Genomic DNA, 20,527 nt, shown 5'->3' on the forward strand with positions numbered 1-20,527 from the left:
CACAGAAAACAGCGGGGAGGCTCAGCGGACGGCTTTGTTGCAGCAAGAAAAAGTTCCAGCTTAGTTGCAGGTAGAGGATAGAAGTCAAACACAACAACAAAGCCGTACTATCTGTCTGTGCTTTCCTGTCAGAGCTGCACACAAACCTGCTGCAGCACGCCACTGAAAATGTTCTTTCTTTTAGGGAAACTTTTGTAAACACGTTAACCCAAGTCCACACCAGAGAACGGAAATAACAATCTGGAACTTCACAGAGAACCTAAACTCTCCTTTCAAGCTGTAGAAAGAGAAATGTCTGGCATTGAACTGCTCTTATCTGTAAAAAAAAAAAAAAAAAAAAGAAAATCCCATGAATACAGGTGTGCAATAGTGTTTTAACACAGTTAAACTGCCCTTCAAACATCTGAGACAGAATAATGTCATTTTGTTTACCCAAACTGCATACATGCTGGGCTTTTGACACACATTTAGAACATGGTGTTCACATTGGAAATGCAGGGAGGGGAAACTTCTTTTTCTTTTGCTACTGTTCAATAGTGCATGTCTGTCACATACAGTTCAAAGGCTTGGTGCGAAATGTCAAAACGGCGCAAATCTCCCAATTTGGTCACGAATCAGAAATGGTTTAGTTCACTGCTAGCATCCCTGCAAGGTGGATATGATAGAGAGTAGACTTGGTTTATCTTTATTTGAAAAACAAACGTAGACATCGTCAGGCTCGTCGCTGCATCTGGGTTCACCAGAATACCCAAATTCATATGTCACTACTAAATCTGAGTGCCTGATTGGTCAAAGTTACGCCTTCAATGGCCACACATTTTGTACGTATAGACCGAAAGCGGTTAAATGTAGGTAGCTATGCTTGAACTCGAGAGTCTTGAATGTGGAAGCCTGAAACGCACGTTTACGTAGGCTGTGTCCAAATTCAAGGGCTGCCTCCTTCCATGGCCGAGGCCTACCCGCTAGACGAAGGACCTGACCAACATCGGCCGGACATTAACGGCTGTGAATTTGGACGAGTCAAGCCTTTAGATAATTCCACCCGTTGCATGGGCGAATGTCCTGTTGCCTAACAACCATGAGTACTGAACATGGCTTATTTGATCCAACTTTTAATATTGGAGGTTATGTAATTATAAAAATGTGAAAGTATTTCCAACTCCGCGGCCCGCTTCATAGTCCCCCATTGTTGTCAGAAAATCGCCGGGTTTGGCCGCAATGCATCTTGGGATGTGGACAGCATCGAAGGATACACCAGACCAATCCTTGAGAAAAAGAAGACCATATTCATTGGCCGCATTTGAACAATTTGGACAGCACTTGTTGCGGTGCTGTGACCTAAGCAGCCTACAAATGCAGCCGAGGAATGCAGCCGAGGAAGAACACAGCCCTCGAATTTGGACACAGCCATAGACTTGTCATTGGAAGTAACCACTTTAATGTGTTACTGATGGTGGTGTGAACGTAGCTTCACATTGCCCCCACCCAAGCTCAGAATAGCACTAGTGAACTTTGGTGCTCAACTGTCTTTAGGCAGACCTGTTGGCAGATGGATGAATCAGCTGGTAGAGAAGTGCAACATTTCTGCCTGATACATACCAGCCGTGGGTCAGACTAAACCACAAGCACTTTGCAGTCAACAGAGGAAAGGATTTATGGGTAAAATCTGTAATGTATCCGCACAGATCTCACTTTTTGCATTGAGGACATAAAAGTATGTCCCCGTACACACATTTCCCTCTTCCTCTAAGTCCTCAGGTCTGACAGTGTCCAGGAAAACGGCAGAAATGCAGCTTTCATCCTAGTTCGACTGGTTTCACACTTCAAAGATCAAAATGATGTATAATGAAGGGTGTTTCAGTGTGGATGTGTATGTATGTGTTTGCAGCCAGGCTCACAAATGATAGCACAGATATGTTTGATCATCCTCATGTGCTTAAAGATCCCTTCCAGCCTGGGAAGATAAAAATACTTAGCTTCCAGTAAAACTGAGTTATTTTTACTCTCCCCTCTTTTGCCTTCTTCTTTGCTGCTGCAAATTTCAGAACTTTTACTTCATTTGTGCATATCCTATAAGAAAAAAAGTATTCAAATAAAAATTAAATAAAAATTGTGAAACTTTCTAAGGAGCTAAAGGTGCCATTATTCATGAATCTGTAACAATTTCCAAATAATTATCCAATGATTCTTTAATATGAGGTCACACCTGGAAGGATTAGCTTCCTGCCACATGTGACGTTCGTACCCAGAATAAACTCTACGTTGTGCGGGTGTGAATGTGTTGCTTCAGGATGACAACATCTGGATGAGGAACAGGTGGCTTTGCTGTAGTGTTTGAGTTTGTGCACACGGTAACATACAACACAGCTTCACATGATGTTCCAAAAACATCCTGAACTTTTCAAATGCATATTTACAATCTACTCAAAGACCTGAAATTATAATTTTCTTCCTAAAATGTGTTGTTCTCTTAAGATTAATATCAATGGCAATATCAATATTATTATTATTATTATCATTATTATTATTATTATTATTATTATTATTATTATTATTAAATATTCAAACTAAACCTACAAAAAAAGCCAAATCCACTTAATCAAGCTTAATCAAATTTCAAATGTCTCACCCTAATGTCTGTTAGGGACCAGCTTACAGCAATGTATAATTATTTAAGATTATTAAGATTATTAATTATTTAACAATTCTATTTGATAAGCCAGGAACTGACCAAAAAGTGGGATTTGGATTGCTTTCACATTCCACTTTTGTGGGAGGACAAAACCATACGAACACTTTCATCCAACAGCTGATAATATGAAAGTGGTTTTGTCTAAAACATTTCCAGCCCAGGGTAATAGATTAGTTAACCAAGTTACCAATGGGTGGTTTGTTAAAAAGCAGGGGAGTTTCCATTCCCTCACATGTAAAACAGTCGATTTTCAATTGTAAAATATTGCATATTACACTTTATACTTATAAAAAGAAAACTTTAACTCCTAAACAAATATATGAGACTCTCATTTGGTGCAGATGTAGAGAGGTCGACCCGGAAGATCACAGGTTTGGTTCCCACCTTGCCCGACCTTGTGCTGAGGTGTCCTTGGGAAAGACACAGAAACCCCACATTGCTCCTGGTGGTTATAGGTTGGCGCCAATGTTAGCGTGTGAATATATGTATATAAGTATACAACATTACAATATAACAAGAAGAAAAAAACGAGAACCTCAACAAAAAAAGGGTTTCCTCAGAAAGCCGAAAACCAGCAAATTTGACCAACCAACCACCACCGACCAAGTGGAGTGTAAGTAGAGCAGCCAAAAGAATGCTGTACCCATCTTTAACCCTTGTGCTATCTTAGATGACTCCATCCTCACATTGACGTGTTTTCCCTACCATGACAAAGGTGGATAAAGGGGGAAAGATTTCATGAAATCCATGGACACCAGTGAGGTTCACAAATCATTGAAGAAAAAAGGTTCAGCGCACTGTCTAGTGGGTCTAGATGACCCAACTCCAAATGTTAAAGTGCCTAGGATAGCACAAGGGTTAAAAGACCAGAACTCCATCTCGAGAGAAGAATATTAAAGGCATGCAACCAAAAAAAGTATGTGCATCACATAGGCTGTCTATTTCTTGAAGCATCATAGACCTACACTTTTACAGCTCAAGTTCATATCTGTAGACATCCCCCCCTCCTCTCTGCATCCTGCATTCTGGCAGCGCTGTCTCTTGGATCAAAGACAGAGCTGATTATGGTCCGAATTGCTCTCTGCAGGCCGTTGATACCAATAATTACAGCTTATTACTTTAAAATCTCAGAAAGAAAATCCTTCTCATCACCTTATTTTTGTGTTAGCTCACACTTGAATGCTTTGCTCAAAGGTGTGATTTTCTCATTGGGTAGATACAAAATAGTAAAGAGGAATAAGACAGAAGTAACAGAAAGACTTGAGGGAAGAAGCGCTGCTTTTCTTTGTTCCTGGTGTTTTGCGAATAGCAAAATAAGCACACACACACAAACACACAAACACACACAAAACCAAAGGAGCTCATCTGGAAACAGGAAACATTAGAGGGTAGTTTTGTGTTTGTGGAAGGGCAGCGAGGACACACTGTTCTCATCAGAGCAACAGTGTCCATCGGTGGCAGCGGAGAGTGGGGGCATCGTGAACTGGAGGGTCCTCAGAGTAATCAGCAGCAGCAAGCTGAGTACCCACTTACTTATTATGGGAAGGTCCGGAGGGGGGAGTGAATTACAACAGTTCAGCAACACCTCTGAACAGCATGAGCGCCGGAGCCGCATGACATCATCACACCGAGAGGCCCAGCTCAACCCGGCCGAAGACACCAGAGGAATCTCAAGAACCCACAGACAGGAATCATCTCCTTAGTTTCCATTTGAACCTGAGCGGAAAAGATGAGTGCTGCCAAGTCAGCCATGGACAGGTGGAATTGAACAAGCAGCACCAAGGAGCTTTGAGTCCATCCTGAATCCATCCTGCACAGCACTGTTTGCTGCTGGACTCGGGTCAGATCACAGGAGACAGTCACACCAACTCTGGATTACTGAGCGAGACATCTCTCAGGCTCCTGTTCTGGTCTGGTTCAGTTTGTTATGGAAACACACCAACAGCTTTTTTCAGAGGCTTTGGACTGTGGAATAAATCACTGAAGAGGCTAGCATGACAGTGGCCCTTACAAAATAAGAACATTTTCTCTCCAGTGAAAATGTTTTAGAAATTCATTTTTATGTTTCACATTCATTAAAGTCCTCCTTTGATCTATTGTAAAAGTGTTCCCAGTGCTGTTTTAAAAATGAGTACAAAGGTTGAGCCAAAAAAACAGTGTTGTTTTCTACAACATAGTTTCAGCAGAGCGGCAGGAAATCATTAGAAAATTTGCCTCTGGGTTGTGGGACCAAGCATGCTCCTACTTCCCATCATCCATCTGTTTACACTCTCTCCTGCTAGCTTACAGTCCATCACATCGCCAACCTAACATTAGGGAAGCAACAAAAACGGTGAGCAATTTTGGAGCTTTCCAGCCGTACATGGAGTCTTGAGCCAGATGCCAGCTCAGACGAGGAAAACAACGACGTTAATGTATCTAATTGTCTATAAGTGGATGCATCAGAATGAAGCAATTTGCAGCAATTTGAAGCAAATGCAATTTAGACCTTAATGTACTTTCTTTATGTCCTCCATCATTCGAAAGATGCCACAAGAATTTCTTAAAAACACCAAAAACACAATTTTCTTTGGATTGGGTCTTTAAGATGATTTAGTTCAACCTTATAGTGTTGGAGTAACTTTAAAAAGTCTTTCAATTTATCTAATTTTTAGTTCAAAAGTATGAAAGTTAAAAGTCAAGAGTGTTGAAAAGCAGTAAAATTATCAGATAAAAAACTGCAAATTGAAAACGGGAAATTGGTTTTAGCAGCAAATAAATGCAAAAACAATTTATATTAAGAAGAACCTTCAATGCTTTAACACTTTTTCATAATTTTTGGTGTCCAATGAAATCATTTAAAATCCATTAAACTTCTGACATTCTACAATCTTTGTGCTCCAGATGTTGCGCTTCACGACCAGATTGTGGGATCACCTGTGTGAAAGTGAACTGCAGCAACACGTTCCAGACATCATCTAAAAATGCAAACTAGAGTTAGATAATCCTGAATGAGTAAAATGAGTTTCAAAATATAATTTTGAGTATATAATGTGGTTTAACAATTCCAATTGAATTGGTTAGTTCAAAAGGGGCCCAAGTCCAAGATGTTTGGTTTTCCAGGAACTGATTTTCATTGCATAGCTTAAAGGGAGGCTACACCAAATGATTAACACTTTACCCAGATTTAGCACCAGTTCATAGCTTACAAATTCTATAATATGAAGCACCTCACTTTTATAATTTCAGAGGACTAGCAAAATAAAGTCTCTGGACTTGGGCCCTTCTTGAATTAAACTGGGCTGCTGCCATATTGGATAACTAAGTCCAGGAATTTTTGCATAGTCACATAGTGGGACTTTTTTTGCGCATAATCAGATAGCTTTTCCCTTGAAGACCATAGAACATGTAATATCTCTATTTTGAAAAAATTGTGGACTTGGGCCCCTTTTGAACTAACCGATTCAATTTTATGAAACAACTTAATGACTTTGTCACCTTCTTAACTATGATATCAACAAAACAGAACATGTTAAGGTATTGACGTTTGTTCATAAAGTCTTTATGTTTAATCTGATGAACATTGATTTTTGATTTTTAGAGGCACAAAACCTGAACTGACCAGTAAAATGTTAAAAGCCTTTACACTGAAGCCCGAACAGCATTAGAGGATGTAAAGAGGAACGATTGTCTTCAGGGCTGCTTTCTGACGTAAAATCTGCAATTTGCGTCTAACGCTTGTCTCCAGGAACATAGTGTGCAAACATGACAACAATCACTTATTTTTAGATTATAAGAGATGTGGGTTCTGCTTCGCTGTACGCTAATGCACTCAGCATTTAAATGGGAAAAAAGTCTTTTTTTGTAAAACCCTATCTATTATCTGATGGCATCATTGTAAGATTGGACTGCTTTGTGGGCTGATGTGGGACAAACGGATTTCTTTTTGACAAGATTTTCTCAGGGTTTGCATTTCTTTTATTATTTTGTGTTTAAGAAAAGTTTTCTTGATTGTGAAGACTAAGAAAGGTTCCTTTAGCACTTGTTTTCACAGAAATGATGTTCTGTAGGCAAATATACCAACTTTCAGGCTTGCTGTTTTAAAGTCACACTTCAAGGCATTCATCTTTTGATTTACTTTCAAAGCATTCCCAGTGGTCTTTTCATTATGATTACTGGTATGCCATTTTTAGTCAAAATTCTAAAAACTTGTGTTGTTTTCAAGGACACAGTTTCTGCAGAGCAGCAGTAGTTCTTCAGAAATTTCCCTCTAAGTTGTAGGCAGTACTGTTGGTGTGGAGTAAGCCTACCCCTGCTTCCCCACATCCATTCATCCTGCTGGCTGACAGTCAGCTAACAGAAATTTGAACAGCCAGCCAAGCGGGCAACAAAAACGGCGAGCAATATTGGAGCTTTCTGGCCTTCCATTTTTGAGCCTGATGCCAACTCAGACAAGGAAAACAAAGACAGACATGGATCTGCAAGTGGATGCATCAGAATGGAGCAGAGCAGGGAGCTTGTGGGCTGCCGTAGTAGCTTCTACGTCACAACTACAAGCTGTTTCCAACTGCATTTTTGCGTCAGCTCCTGATTTACGACGATTTGAAAAAAGAAATGATCAGAATTGCAATTTTGAGCTTCATTTTCTTTCTATATGTCCTCCATCACGAGAAAATGCTACAAGAACATGTTTAAAAACTCCCAAAACACGGTTTTCATCAGAGTGGGTCTGTAAAGAAAACACCTCTGGAAAGAATTGTGTCAAAAAAGTTAAAAAAATAAACCAGAAAGAAAATTAAAAAATCAAAAGCTCAGAAGTCTGTTCTGAATAAAGGATAAAGCTGGCTGTACTGCACACACTTCTCTCTCTGCCCACTGATATTGAGTGATGAGTGACACAACAAGCAGCATCTTTAATTTACAATGCATCCATGTTTCTGAGAATCACATTGAGATTTACAAAAGAACAAAGCCTCCCAGACAAGAGTGATGAAGACCATCAGGGATGATCATGCGTGTGCGTGGTTTTATCTTAAGACCTGTTGCCAGGATACAGAAAGAACGTATTTAGCCAGTGAAGGACTGGCTCCATGACTGCTGAAGCTTGCGACAGTCTGATGGCAAATCCAAAATTAAACCAAATATTAGGGATCTGCATTTTTGCTGCTTTTAGCCCCTTTTTATTAAAAAAAAAAAAAAAAAAAAGATAAGCAAAAATGTAAAATTGTTCACAATGTTCTGGTTCTTTCTGGGATTTTAGCCTCAAATCTGCAGCCATGCAGCACTCAATTTCACTGTTTTTGCCATAAATATTATTCAAAATCATTTTAGCAAAAAACTTACTGGAATAGTTAGGAATTTCTAAAAAGAAAAAATGTTTCAATTATGTGGAAAAGTTTCTCTAAAATGTCAAAATAAGCATTTTCTTTGCCATTTGCTGCACTAAAAAGAGCTCCATGGCAGCTAATCAGCACCACGCCTCTTCCAACTGAATAAGAGGAAGACCAACCTCCCTGCTTGTCCAGTGTGAACACCATGAGCTACATGCGCGTTCAAGAATCCGTGTTCAGAGCAATCTTGAATGCACGTCACATGTCCAGTGTGTCCAGAGCTCGAGTTTTCTGCATGTCAGCTGCAGCTGCCCTTTGGGTCCAGCAGCCAGATTCGAGCTTCTGAATCACGGTTGTTGTTACAGTGCTGCATCGTCTATGCTGCTCAAAATCTTCAGTCAGCTGCCGTGAAGCAGAGCTGGACGGAAAGTAAAGGACTTCACCATTAAAGACTGCAGCCTCTATTGATTCCGGTGATCGTTTGCATACGTGTGTGATATCGCCTTGTCCAGCTTTGAACATCAAGGATGTCACAAAAAATGTGTGGAAAATCAATATGAGGAAGAAAGCTTGTCCGATATGCAAAACACCAAAGAGAAATATGGGAGTTCATATTTCAAAGCCTGCATGAATGTGTGTGCTCAAGTGTGCTAGTGGGGGTGGGGGTGGGGGATATACACGCTGAGCTCAGCAGAGATCTCTCTGTGTAGGAAGCAAAGATTACACCTTCTCTCCCTGCGACTGTGATGAAATCCCACTCAGCAGTCGCTGCACAAAGATCCGTAATGGCATCCCACAGTGACCAAAGACACACACATTTGCACAAAATGAGGACTTAGTGTTGCCTTGAAAAAACCCACAAGACATCTGAAAAAGATGAGTTTTAATTTAGCGGCAAACAATACTTTAACGAGGCTCTGTTTATAATTGTGACAGATATAGGGAATATTTTTCCTGCCTATAGGAACCCTACGCTAGAAAAGTAAATAATTTGTTCTTTAATGATTTTTAAAAGTGGAGGCGAGGCGAGGTTCAGTGTCTTGCCCAAGGGCACTTCAACACATGGGCCGGCAGGGTGGGTATTGAGCCAGCAATGATCCAATCAGAGGTCGACCGACCTACCACTGCCCCACAGCCGCCCACATTTATTTGATGGACAGTTTAGATTTTGTGATAAACAAAAAGCTTCAGTAAATGTTCTATTTGATTTTCCTTACTTTCCTTACCCAAAAAAATCAGAGGGTTTTTCTGAGTATTAGTCAACAAAGAAATAATCAAGAGAAAAATCAGTCATGCAAAGGATTTTAGGAAGCATAATTCCAACTCATTAAAAAAAGGGTTTTAAATTCATTTCTGACTAAATCTCTTGACATTCCTACTGCTTAAAGCCACTTATCCAGAATCAATCTTATACTCGTTTTCTGGATTTTCACATTTTACACACAGTCCTATTAGGAAGAGCTTTTTTACACAGGAGGCTTAGATTAAACAGAACTTCATTAACTTTCTTTCCTACTGAGTTTAGTCTTTTCTGTTGGTGATAATTGATTTTCTTTTTGTTTTGTTTTTAATGAAGCTCTCTTACGCCCGTTTCGAGGACTCTGCAGATGAAAGGCGGTTACATTTTTTGAATGAAAAATGTATTTTTTATTTATTCTGGAGCTTTTCAGTCAGTGTGGTTTTCTGCTTTAAATCCATTCACTGCAACGAAAAAAAGTCCAAAAGACAATTCAAACATAAAATGTAAAATGTAGAAGTATACTAAAAAAGCTATGCAAATGTGTTATGTGATCCCTTTATGCATTGTTTTGAAAGTAATTGGGATGTTGATGGGCATGTTTTGTAATCTTCAGGATTCACTTTTAAGCCAATAAAACATTTTCTAAAACTAATTAGATTACTTTATAAACTTATCTCCATCATTTGTCACTTCTTTTGGAATCTGAAAATAAATAAATAAGCAGCATCTCATTATACTCCCTCCAACGTGCTTCAAAGATATAAAACAATGTTTTAATCTTTTTTTGCTGTATGTTAATGATTTGCAAAATACCATATAATACAGGACTCTACTTACTCCAGCAACACCTTGAGCGGTAAAAAAACCAAAAAAATTCATTTTTTTAAATATATTTTAAATCAATGCATGAAGGGGAGATTAAAATGTTTTCATATTTATGAAAATGAAAAGAAAACATAAAATGAATTTTTGTTTTAGATGTTTTCATGAAATGTGTTATAACTAAAGTAGTTGTTATAGATTGTGGAAACAGGTTTGAGTTTGAAACATTTTCAAGCACAAATGGTCGAATAAAATTGTGCATATTAATAAATCAAAATAAAAAAAATTAGAATAAAAAAAAGAGACGCTGGGGTCTCCTGAAGCATGCATCAGGTTTCAGCACCTAAACTTAACACAGATAAAGATGAAAAAAAAAAAGTTTGAGGAACCAGCTTTAGGCACTCTCTTGACCTTTCAACTCTGACCCCTGGGGATGCACACCTTCCGCTGTATTTATAACAGACACCGAGACAAAGGCTCTATGGTTTTTAAATCTGCATCACATCCACACAGCCCAGTGCAGCACAGATGGGCCTTGTGGCACAGACCTCCCCTCACCCCTGCACTCATGCCCTGCATGCTGCCTCTATAATTAATGGACAGGCTCTGCTCCAGATTCTGGTAGGAAATCAGGGATGTGCATGTTCATGAATATTTACAGAAACCACCTTGAAAAAGGGCTCAGATGAAGAACCTGAACATCTGAGCAGGGATGTCTCAAACTGATGCAGCTGAACTCACAAAACAAGAGAAAATTCTCCTCAAATACTTAAAAAAAAGCCTTTCAGAGGCAGTCCAGATTATGTCAACTTCTTTGTGTTCTTTTTTCTTAGAAGGCACAATGGATCATCTCTGGTCCTTAAACCCAGTTTTCTGGTTCGTGACTCATTCTTGTACTCACCGAAAATCCTGCCCAGAACGGGCATGAATGCCGGACTCTGGAGGACGTGGTGAGCGCCAGAGCCGTGAAGCTCACCGCCAGGATAAGACTCCCCAGGACCATCTGAGAGACCCCCAAAGCCAGCATGATCCGCGTCCGAGTCCGGTTCTCTCTGAGCCGGGACAGGCTGCGGGATAACGACGCCGGGCTGAGTGATCCCGGGCCGCCGATGCCGCCGCCGCGGGGCAGCGCGCTCACCGGCATGGTCACGGAAGGGTCCGAAAGCACGAACACTGGCGACAGACGGCGGACAAAAGCATCCGAGCAGAGCTGCGCAGAGGTGTCGCAGCCAGCGGGCTCACAGTCCGGGGAGGATGATCGCCATCAATTATCCTCGGAGTCCCTCCAATTAAAGACGCGCTGCGACTGATGGGTGGAGAAAGGTGAGCGGAGTGACGAGCGTTACCGGAGCGACGAGGGAATATTCCCGAGACAAATTATACAGATTAGATTCAACCTCCGGAGATCCAGGTGAGTGTTTTGGTAGATAACCCATTCCCCAAAAGTCGAGAGAAAAAAAGCCCCAAACGTGTCATCCTGCCGTGTTCCAGCTCTCCATTGTCCCGCTGTCTTCTGCAGGATGATCTCCCCAACACCGGAACCTTCACCTGAAGGAATCAATCACAACCAACCTAAGATCCTAAAAGGTGAAACGTCCACGCGTCCTTTTTCTTTTTTTTTTAAGATGCAGCTAAGCGCGAGCACGCACGGAGGAGCTGCGCGCACTGCGGGCTGGAGATGTGCCACTCTGCGCGTCTATGGCGCCGAACTGCGTTCACGGCAGCGAGGAGAGAAAGGCGACGTGACAAATGCCCGTCATCACCCACGGCGCGTGGAAGCCGGGGGAGGGGGGCTCTGAAAGCCCACGGATGCAGTTCGTTCACGGAAGGCCTTTCCTTGTATGTTCACATCACCTGGACCCCCTGGAAAAAATGGATGCAGTGAGGCCGGAAGCAGCTCACATCTGCTGCAGCTGCTCACTTTTTGGACCAAACGGATGAAAGAAATAAAACCAAACTCAACTGAATCACGAATCTAGTTATGCGCCGGGAGGTGAAAGTACAGCACAATAAAAGTGGATCACTGGTGTTGGTAAAAGTGCAGCAGACCCTTAACCTCACCCCAATCTCTGATAACTCACACATTCAAGCCTTAAATGATCCTTTAACAAGTTCACACGCTTACAACTTTAGTTAGAAATTTTACTCTGAAACACCAACATTTAAAATAAAATCACAATTTAATGATTTATTTCTTTTATTGAGCACCACGGCACATATTTCCAGCTCAAGCGCGCCATCTAGCTGCACACTTTGGTACACACGTTGTAGGCATAGAAACAATAAAGGATGGATATTGTTTTAATCTTGTGAGAAAATCATTAAAATAAGTGTAAATGCCAATAAAAAGAAACAATATTTTTACTCTAAAATATATTTAAATAATATAAATTGTTAACGATTGGAAATGCCTAAGATTATGTAATCAAAACATTTTTCCAATAAAAATTCCTTATAAAAAGAAAATAATTGAAATGTTAACATAAAAAAATTAGACCAAGCTACAACTTGAGAATATAAAAAAAGAACAAACATCATTTATTTTAAAAATTATTTTATTTATTAATATAGTGGTATACTTAAGATTGTGTTGGAGAGGAGAAAATAAAGTCAGCCACACGTGAAGAGCTAATTTCCATTTAAAGCTGTGTTATATCTAAAAAGTACTGGTGTGCCATATGTAATATATTGTCTATTAGTACAAAAATACATTTAAAGGGCACACCATATAGCATCCATTATCCCAAACCGTGAGGAGGACACTTTCAGAGCGCACCCTTTCAAAAGAACACGTAATGCATTTTAGTTTGAGCACTTTTCCTGATGTTCAAATCAATCACAAAAACAGTACTTTTCAGCAACCATAACATCATGTCAGAAAGTGGTAAAAAAAAAAAAAAGGTGTGATGTGTTGTTGTTAGGTTACAATTCCAAGGCTTGAGGGTATGTTCAGAATACAAAGAAAAGCATGTTTCCACTTTCTCCTGTTTAGATCCTGTTTTTCCTCTAGGTTTTATACAAAAAAGAAAAAGACATACAAAAAGTTCATTTACAAACAAAAGAAACAAGGCAATATGCTAAAGGTATTTACAGAAACTTCTTCTTGGTTCTCTCGTAAATGCATAGCAGATAAAAGAGCTCACTTTTCTTTTATCGACCGTTCCTGTGTGCTCGTTGATTTCCACAGTGGGTTCACCAAAAACAAATTCTTTAACTTAACGAAAAGTGAATGGTCTGCAGATAAGGCATCGCTGCTTATTTGTGTGTGAATGCAGAAGTGGGGGGGGGGGGAGAAAAATCAAATAAGAGCTACAAAAACAATGAAAGGTGGGGAGAGGAGGACCGGAGGAGGCTTCTGGACCTGAGTAGAGAGCATGCATAGATCTCCGTCCGATCAGAAGGAGGGGAGAGGAGCTCAGTAGAGACAGAAAGCTACCAGGTATCATCAGGTGAGGAAAAACTTGTGGTTAAGTATGTGTGCTGCTTGGGTTCATCAACAACTCTTGTCAGCTGCTTCAGCAAATGCAACCTCCTCTCCCTCAAACCTTCAATAAAAAAAAAAAAAAAAAGCTCCTGAATGTGGAAAAACGTGACAACTCTTGATATTCAGTCAGTCACTGGAGTTAACAGTAAATATTCACTACAATTCTATATATACTGTTTGCATATATAGCACAAATATACTTCTCTGGCATGTATGCTGCCGCAAAAGCTATCCTCCGTGTGTATATTCATGTAAAAATAGTGTTAACCTTTGACAGGGAGCATGCGTCAAAGCCTTCATCTCATGTCAAACCTTCAAACAGCAGAAGAGCTGGAAACAACTTTGTGTCATAAATGACAGTCTTCATCCATGGGTGCAGTAAACACGGGCTGTTCTTCATCTGTTTCGCCCGGATGCTTACGCTGCAGCTGCGGTGCATGTACAACGAGGGGTTTCTTTTTTTTTTTAACGTGCCAGTTCCATCTTCTTCACTTCCATCCTTCCACATTCAGTAACATCACAGCTGTCGGGGTCATCCTTAAAAGTGGTCGATGAGCACCGACACACAGTTGGCCCCCACCAGGTAGTTGGGGTCTCCCGGGAGGGACTTGTTCTGCCAGCTTTTTGGGTCACCTGCAAACAGACAGATGGGATCAGGGGGTGTGTGGATGAGTGGAGCGATAGCAGCTGCTTTCTGGTGACACTCATGGTGCAGTGCGCCTCCAAAACCTTTTACATAACCGTGCCGCACAGAGACACAGCAGGCTGCAGAAGCTTGTGGTTCCCACAGTTTGTGTGCAGTCCCTCCACTGAGTTCAAATAAAACTGTTGCCCTCGGTCTCTTGTTGGCAAGAAACCCTCAGTCACTGGGAGGTCTAAGTGCGAGTGAAACAAAACGCACACAGGTCTGTGCCACGGGGAAAGTTTCAGTAATCAATCAGAGGATGGAGCCAAGAGTCAGAGCAGTCTTTACTGCATGCGACCTGCAAACCGACAAACCAATGGATGCTTTCAAACGCACCTAAATATACTGAACCCTGCAAACATTTGCTAAAGCTAATGCAAATACAGTTGATGAATTAGCTTTCTCTAACGTCTCAGCGCTTCATCCAGCCGTAAATATCACAGAAGCACCAAGCCTGAACTTCATATTTACTTTCTGCTTCAGTGTTTGAGGATTTCGATAAATGAATAAATCATCTGCTTCAAACTGAGCAGAGGAAAAACTACTATTCCTGAGAACTTTTCTATTATATAAAATAGAATTAAGAGAGGGCTACTGCCTGCAAACAGCTGCAAAAGGGGTTTAGAAATGCAGATGTTTTTGTCTCACAGCATCTTCTACATCTACATTTATGCTAAAGGAGGCAACAAACATAAAAAACTTCATTAAAAAAAAAAAACAGGCAGGATTACAGTTACTTATGGAATGAATCTGTTGACATTCGTGTGATGTAAATCAGCCATCTTGCAATTTATGAAGAAACATTTGCAGAAAGTTTCTGTTTAATAACTCTTCTCAAAGGAGACGCCCTAAAAGCATCTTTAGAGCACAACTTAGTGTAAAAAATTTCAAATGACCTCTAAATGGAGCTAAAGGAGTGACTTCCTAACGGGTATGTATCACACTGCTTCAGTTTCAAGTGTTAAAGGAACCACTGAGTCCACAATACAGGAGAGGAAGAAAGACAACAAAAGAGTTGAATAAACGTGAAAAAGAAGGAGGAGGGAAGCTACGTGAGAAGAAAACGACAGAAAAGGTTCAGGAAGGCCCGAGAGTGGCCTTGCTTCACAATAAGAGGATTACGACACAACCCAATAATCCTTTCCACAATTCCGAAGGAGTGGACATTTATTTCTCTGCGGCCCCCACGTCTCATCCCCAAAAAATGAGACTAATTAACATCCAAGCCTGACAGATGCCAAAATTAGCACCGTGTTTGAAGGCAGGATACGTGGAAGACAATGACGCACAAAAGATGGAAATCTGCAACATTTTGAGAACGTTCAGTGCTGTTTGTCTTTCTCATGATTTCATTTTCTTGTATTTTTTTTACTTATGTCAACTGACCTCAATTCTCTATAACTAGTTTTGTGTTCAAAAGAATCAGGATTTTTTTTTAAACTTTTTTAAATCAAATACAGTAGTTTGATTCTAAAAATAACCTGAGATAAACGAAATCTGTAAAGCAGTCATCTTTATTTTTTTTAACCATTATTATAAATGTTTTAAGACTATAAAACCCTTCACTGCACACTTTATGCACTTGTTTTAGGTCTCCACATTTTCCCACATTTCTCTTGTCTAAATTCTCAAAGTTTAAATCTTTTTATAAAAATAAGTTCAGTATTATAGAATGAAAACAAAGATCTGCTGGCGACAGAAGATTTATGGACATTTAGAAAACTGAACTGTACAGGAGCCACACCAGATAGAGGGGATTGAGTGACATGGACGCAAAACATGCTGCATGAAAAGACAAATAAAAAGCTGGCAAAATTGCACTACAGTATAAAAAAAACTGCAGGAGAGCAAGACCTCAAAACTGAGGGACCACTTTAAAGTGGTTTTCTTTGTGAGGGTTGAGTAAGCCTTCTTCCTAGACCTGCTGTGCTATTTAGACACAAATGTGTCAGCTGTGTTGTGTGATTTATTGGCTCAAATGAAAGGGATGGATCCAGATCATTTTGCTGTTTTTACAGTAGAGGTAAACCTATTTTTAGTGATTTGCTTGATCACAGCCCCTCCTGCTAAAGTCGGGCAAAGTTTCGCCTCGAGTTCATCTATTTCCACCCTTTTCCGCTTTCCCGTCTCTCTTTGATCCAGTTTCACACGTCTGGTCTGTTTGGAGGAAAACAATAGCAGCCGGAAAAAAACATCCGTCACCAAAAGCACATTTTTTAGCACCTCAACGATACAAATAAAAAATATATATATGGAAGACAGAAGCTATTTTTAGAGAAACCATATCTTTTTTATAAAATGGGAATATTTCTATGATTTAACTTTGGCGGTCGTGACGGTGCCCACGTTTCTGCAGGGTCTTTAAAGGGGCTTTGTTCTTCAGGTCAGGATTTGGGTGGCTATGTGAGAATCCATGATTCAGAGAAAGGAGGCATGCATTACCTGCTGGAACAAAATTCAGTCATGGTGCAACCAAGAGCCCAGTGCATGCAGGCGAGAGAACAGAAGCTTGTTAAGATGATTGACATAAACCCAAAGAGAAACACTGACTGTGGAGCAGAAATAAAGAAACCAGAGATACAGAAAATGAGAAAATGTGTGCGTGAGTTCGTTTGTGTAAATCGTGAGAATGAAAAGGCCTAAAGCCATAATTGTGGGGGGAAAAAAGCTGAATTTTCTATTTGAATTGATTCTAAGACATGTGGAAGTTAATAGCATTGATCTAAGGTATTTTTCTATAGTGAAGGAGAGGATCAAAGCTGATTAAAAAGTGATCAAAACCCCTCAGCTTGTCACACAGCCAGCCCAAACGACCCCAGAAGAACAGAGAGAGCAAAGCATACCCGACGAGGAGTCGGAGGATTTTAGAGCAAAAGACCAACCATCAGGGGTCATAGACGCACAGTGAGGTAAGCGCAGCTCCACGGGCTTCAAAAACTTGAGACCGTGAGGTCCACACATCACCAGAGGGCTGAGCAGAGTCTCTCCTGTCAACACAAACACAAAGCAGACATGTAAACGTCGTTGGCGTCCCATTTCTTCAGAAAAGCTGGGGAATCTTAAAACATGCTGGCAAGCCGCGAATCAGTGAAGTGATCCAATAAAAACTCAAACGTTTCATCTCCAAGCTTACCACATGTACACGAAACACCAGTGCTGGCTTTAAAAAGGAGGGAAACAGGTGCCAACTCCACAGATGGAGGGCGAAATGCTGCAAGTGTTTGAGTTTACTCACAAATTTCTATTTCAGTCCAACATACTTTCATCTTCCTTAATAAAAGTAATAAAAGAAAAGTACATTAATTAAGTTTAATATAATTCAATATAGGGCCTTTCATATTTCACGTTTTAACCTAAAAAACATACCAAATGAAGCGCGACAAAGAAAGAAAAAACCCAGATCTTTGTAATTATAGGTGTTGGTCACAGAGAGATAGGACATTTTTTACCTTCTAGATGCTGCTGTGATTCAATTAATGTCCAAAACCATCTCTACCAATATCTGTGTCAGTTTATAACCCATGTTGTGCACTTTATTTTGACAATATAACTGCAGTTGTTTCAAAAGCACTGGAAGTTGTTACAGCAAATAAAGATGAAGTATCCCAGTCATGATATTGACTGTACTGGTGCAGTTCAATGCAACTGTGTGATACAAAAGGCCCAAATAATTCCACAGTTGCCACACTGAAGGCTGCAGCTGGGTCCCCTCGGGTTACAGACTGTGCAGAACCTTCTGTGTTATAGCATAAAACACTGTACAATACCAGCCTTTTGAAATGCTTCTAGAAAAGCAAATATAAACGAGATTCCATTATTTTCATCTTCTGCAGATTTTGGTCTATTTAAATATTTTTTTAAGTTTAGCTCTGTTGTCCCTCTTGGCTTGCTTGCCCCTTCTGAGAGAATTATCTTCTTTCTTTCATATGATTGGTAGCTCAGTCTTCAGTTATTTATCTCTCATCAATGACACAAAGTGATGGCTGATGCCAATGTGAGCTAGAGACATCGTCTTCTCTGACGGTTACCTTTCTCCTTGTCCAGCGGTGGCAGGATGCTGTTGTCTCGACACACCTTGAAGTAGATCTCCTGCTCCACACCGTCAGGGATGGCCCCCTGAGGGATGATTATGCTGACACCCGTCTCGATGGAGCTCAGGACCCCTCCGTTGGAGTTAAAGATACCTCGAGCCGTTGCAACCACCGTGTGACCCTCATCTTCTTCATCGTCTTCCAGAGCACTGGGGCTAAGAGGCAAGCACATTTGCTGTGACACTCCGCAGAGCAACCTTGGCTCAGTTTAGACTGAGCATAGTTACCTGACGGGGATGGCTTTTGGCACAGCGTTGACATTGTTCTGCTGGTATTTGGGCCGAGGCTCGTTCTCTGAGTTCTGGGGTTGCTGGGGAATCTGAGGTTTTACAGGACTGGAGCTGTGGCCCTGATCCAAACAAAAATGAATGCAGCCGTTCATTCACTGTGTCATGTTTTCTATCAAATATTTCTTCATATGAGCCTTGGTGAGTGCTTAAAAAAAAAAAAACATTTCTACAGAAATAAAAAGGAAAACCCTGAGATTAGATTTGATCTATTTTTTATTAAACAAATAGGAACACTTTATTGAAGATAGTAATGAGTTGATAAAATTGGGATTTTACTGAGCCGGGTTTAAATAATATGCAGCCAGAAAGCAAGAACAGCTCAAAGAAAGTGGAATTATCTTTGAAACTGACGTTTTTTTCCCCCAGTAACTATAAGTTTAAATATAGAGAGGACAGTATAGGATAGTATTTCTCAAGGTCATTAATAAAAGTTTGTGGCCTTTTGAAACACGCAAAAACGTGAGCATTTACAATAATCTTTTTGTTGGATAACTACACCCAATAAGTTTCTCACCACAATCCACTATAAGATTTTTTTGTTTATTTAAAGCTGCAGATTTTTGCACCTTTTTATTTCTGATTCATGCTGCTGAACAACCTCCAAACAAAACGTGTTTACCTTTGGAGCACTCTCAGGCTTGTCATTGGGCAGAAGGTTGTGGCTGAACTTAGGACTGTCGAACATGCGTGTGTACGGCTTGGCAGAGGTGGTGAAGGGTTTGGGGACAAAGCGGTTGAAGCTGGATGGAGCTCCAGCCGTGGGGGCCGTCTTTGGAGGCTGGTCCCCTGTGCCATTAACCGGAGACTTCTCAGGGAAGCTTTTGTGCGGCAGAAAATTGGTCTGGACAGTATCCTCTCGGGCGGGGGGCTTGGCTGTGGACAAATTAGGCGGATAGATCAGAACGCACAACTGACAATAGTGCCTCTGTGAATACATCTTAGCTCTAGATCAGAATATAACAACAACAACATAATCCTCATTCCATTCAAGAATATAGAAGAACTTTGACACCGCATTTACGAAGGCGCAAAAACTGAAAAGAGAAACTTGGCATCAAATAACTTAAATTACTCTGCAGAATCCTAAAGAAACTGAAAAAAATCAGTGAAACAGGTATTGTGTCCAGATTGACATTCACATTACTTTTTGATTTCCAAAAAAAATACAGTCTTAAACCTATGCTTTTGATTGATTACCAGAAAGACGCACTGCAAAGCCACATTTTACATTTATCATGAATAAAAATAGTTTTTCATGTAACTTTTTTGCCCTTAAATGTTTTCTTCTTCAAACTTAAAGATAGGTGGTTTGACTCTGACCTTCCACAGGGGGTTTAGGTAGCTTGGCTGGCGGCAGAGATGGTGTCATCTGGGGAATTGGTTCATATTTTTTCTCAGCTGGAGGTGGTTTCTCTAAAATCTCAGTCCTGCAGCAAAACATGAAAACAACACAAAGACAACTGAGATGTGTGCAAAAGTGGGTGAAAAAGAAAACAAAAAAACATACAGGACTCTTTAAAAAAAAAAAGAAGATGTTCAAAGAGAGGTACAGGCAGGCCATTTTAGAATATAGTGGTTTAAAAGTAAAATGAATTTATTTATTTTATCTAAACTTTGTTTTACCAGGAGAATCAATTGAAAACAGTTTCTTATATACAATGATGACCTGGTAAGAGGGCCAAGCAAAAGAAAAAACAGAAAAACAAAGATAGACAAAAGAACCGTACACATGAATCCATGACATAGATTCTGTGTCAAACAGTAGTGACGGTGACATTAAAGCAGCCTAACCGACGGGGAGAGAACGAGTACAGCCGTCAACTAGAAACCGTTTCCTCTTGAACAAATGATGGGATGGGAGCTGGAAGTTTAAGGGAGTTTTGCAGCAAAATGAAAGGAATTTTGACCAAAGAC

General features: G+C 40.3%; 2 protein-coding genes and 1 long non-coding RNA gene across 13 annotated transcripts in view; 1 reads left to right on the forward strand and 2 right to left on the reverse strand.

Moving 5' to 3' along the window:
• The window catches only part of fam189a1 (family with sequence similarity 189 member A1), an 87,856-nt gene extending 76,269 nt beyond the window's left edge, over positions 1–11,587 (reverse strand). For both annotated transcript variants that reach the window (XM_011489648.3, XM_011489644.3), the window contains exon 1: positions 10,965–11,587. In XM_011489648.3, the coding sequence (XP_011487950.2) occupies positions 10,965–11,207 (243 nt within the window). In that variant the 5' untranslated portion in view covers positions 11,208–11,587. The remainder of the gene's footprint in view (positions 1–10,964) is intronic.
• LOC105356807 lies at positions 11,365–12,963 on the forward strand. Its single transcript, XR_910888.3, has 2 exons — positions 11,365–11,474; positions 11,583–12,963. It is a non-coding gene; the product is annotated as an uncharacterized LOC105356807 (long non-coding RNA).
• LOC101166369 (tight junction protein ZO-1) overlaps positions 12,601–20,527 on the reverse strand; it is a 110,937-nt gene continuing 103,010 nt past the window's right edge. For 6 of the 10 annotated variants that reach the window (XM_011489604.3, XM_011489600.3, XM_011489598.3 and 3 more), the window contains 6 exons: positions 19,934–20,040; positions 19,233–19,486; positions 18,551–18,672; positions 18,261–18,478; positions 17,076–17,219; positions 12,601–14,180 (listed from right to left, as the gene is read on the reverse strand). In XM_011489604.3, the coding sequence (XP_011487906.1) occupies positions 14,086–14,180; positions 17,076–17,219; positions 18,261–18,478; positions 18,551–18,672; positions 19,233–19,486; positions 19,934–20,040 (940 nt within the window). In that variant the 3' untranslated portion in view covers positions 12,601–14,085. The remainder of the gene's footprint in view (positions 14,181–17,075; positions 17,220–18,260; positions 18,479–18,550; positions 18,673–19,232; positions 19,487–19,933; positions 20,041–20,527) is intronic. The other 4 variants (XM_020713625.2, XM_011489614.3, XM_023953427.1 and 1 more) reach the window with 2 other exon arrangements.

The sequence above is a fragment of the Oryzias latipes genome, chromosome 3 (assembly GCF_002234675.1).
Source record: "Oryzias latipes chromosome 3, ASM223467v1".
Lineage (NCBI taxonomy): Eukaryota > Metazoa > Chordata > Actinopteri > Beloniformes > Adrianichthyidae > Oryzias > Oryzias latipes.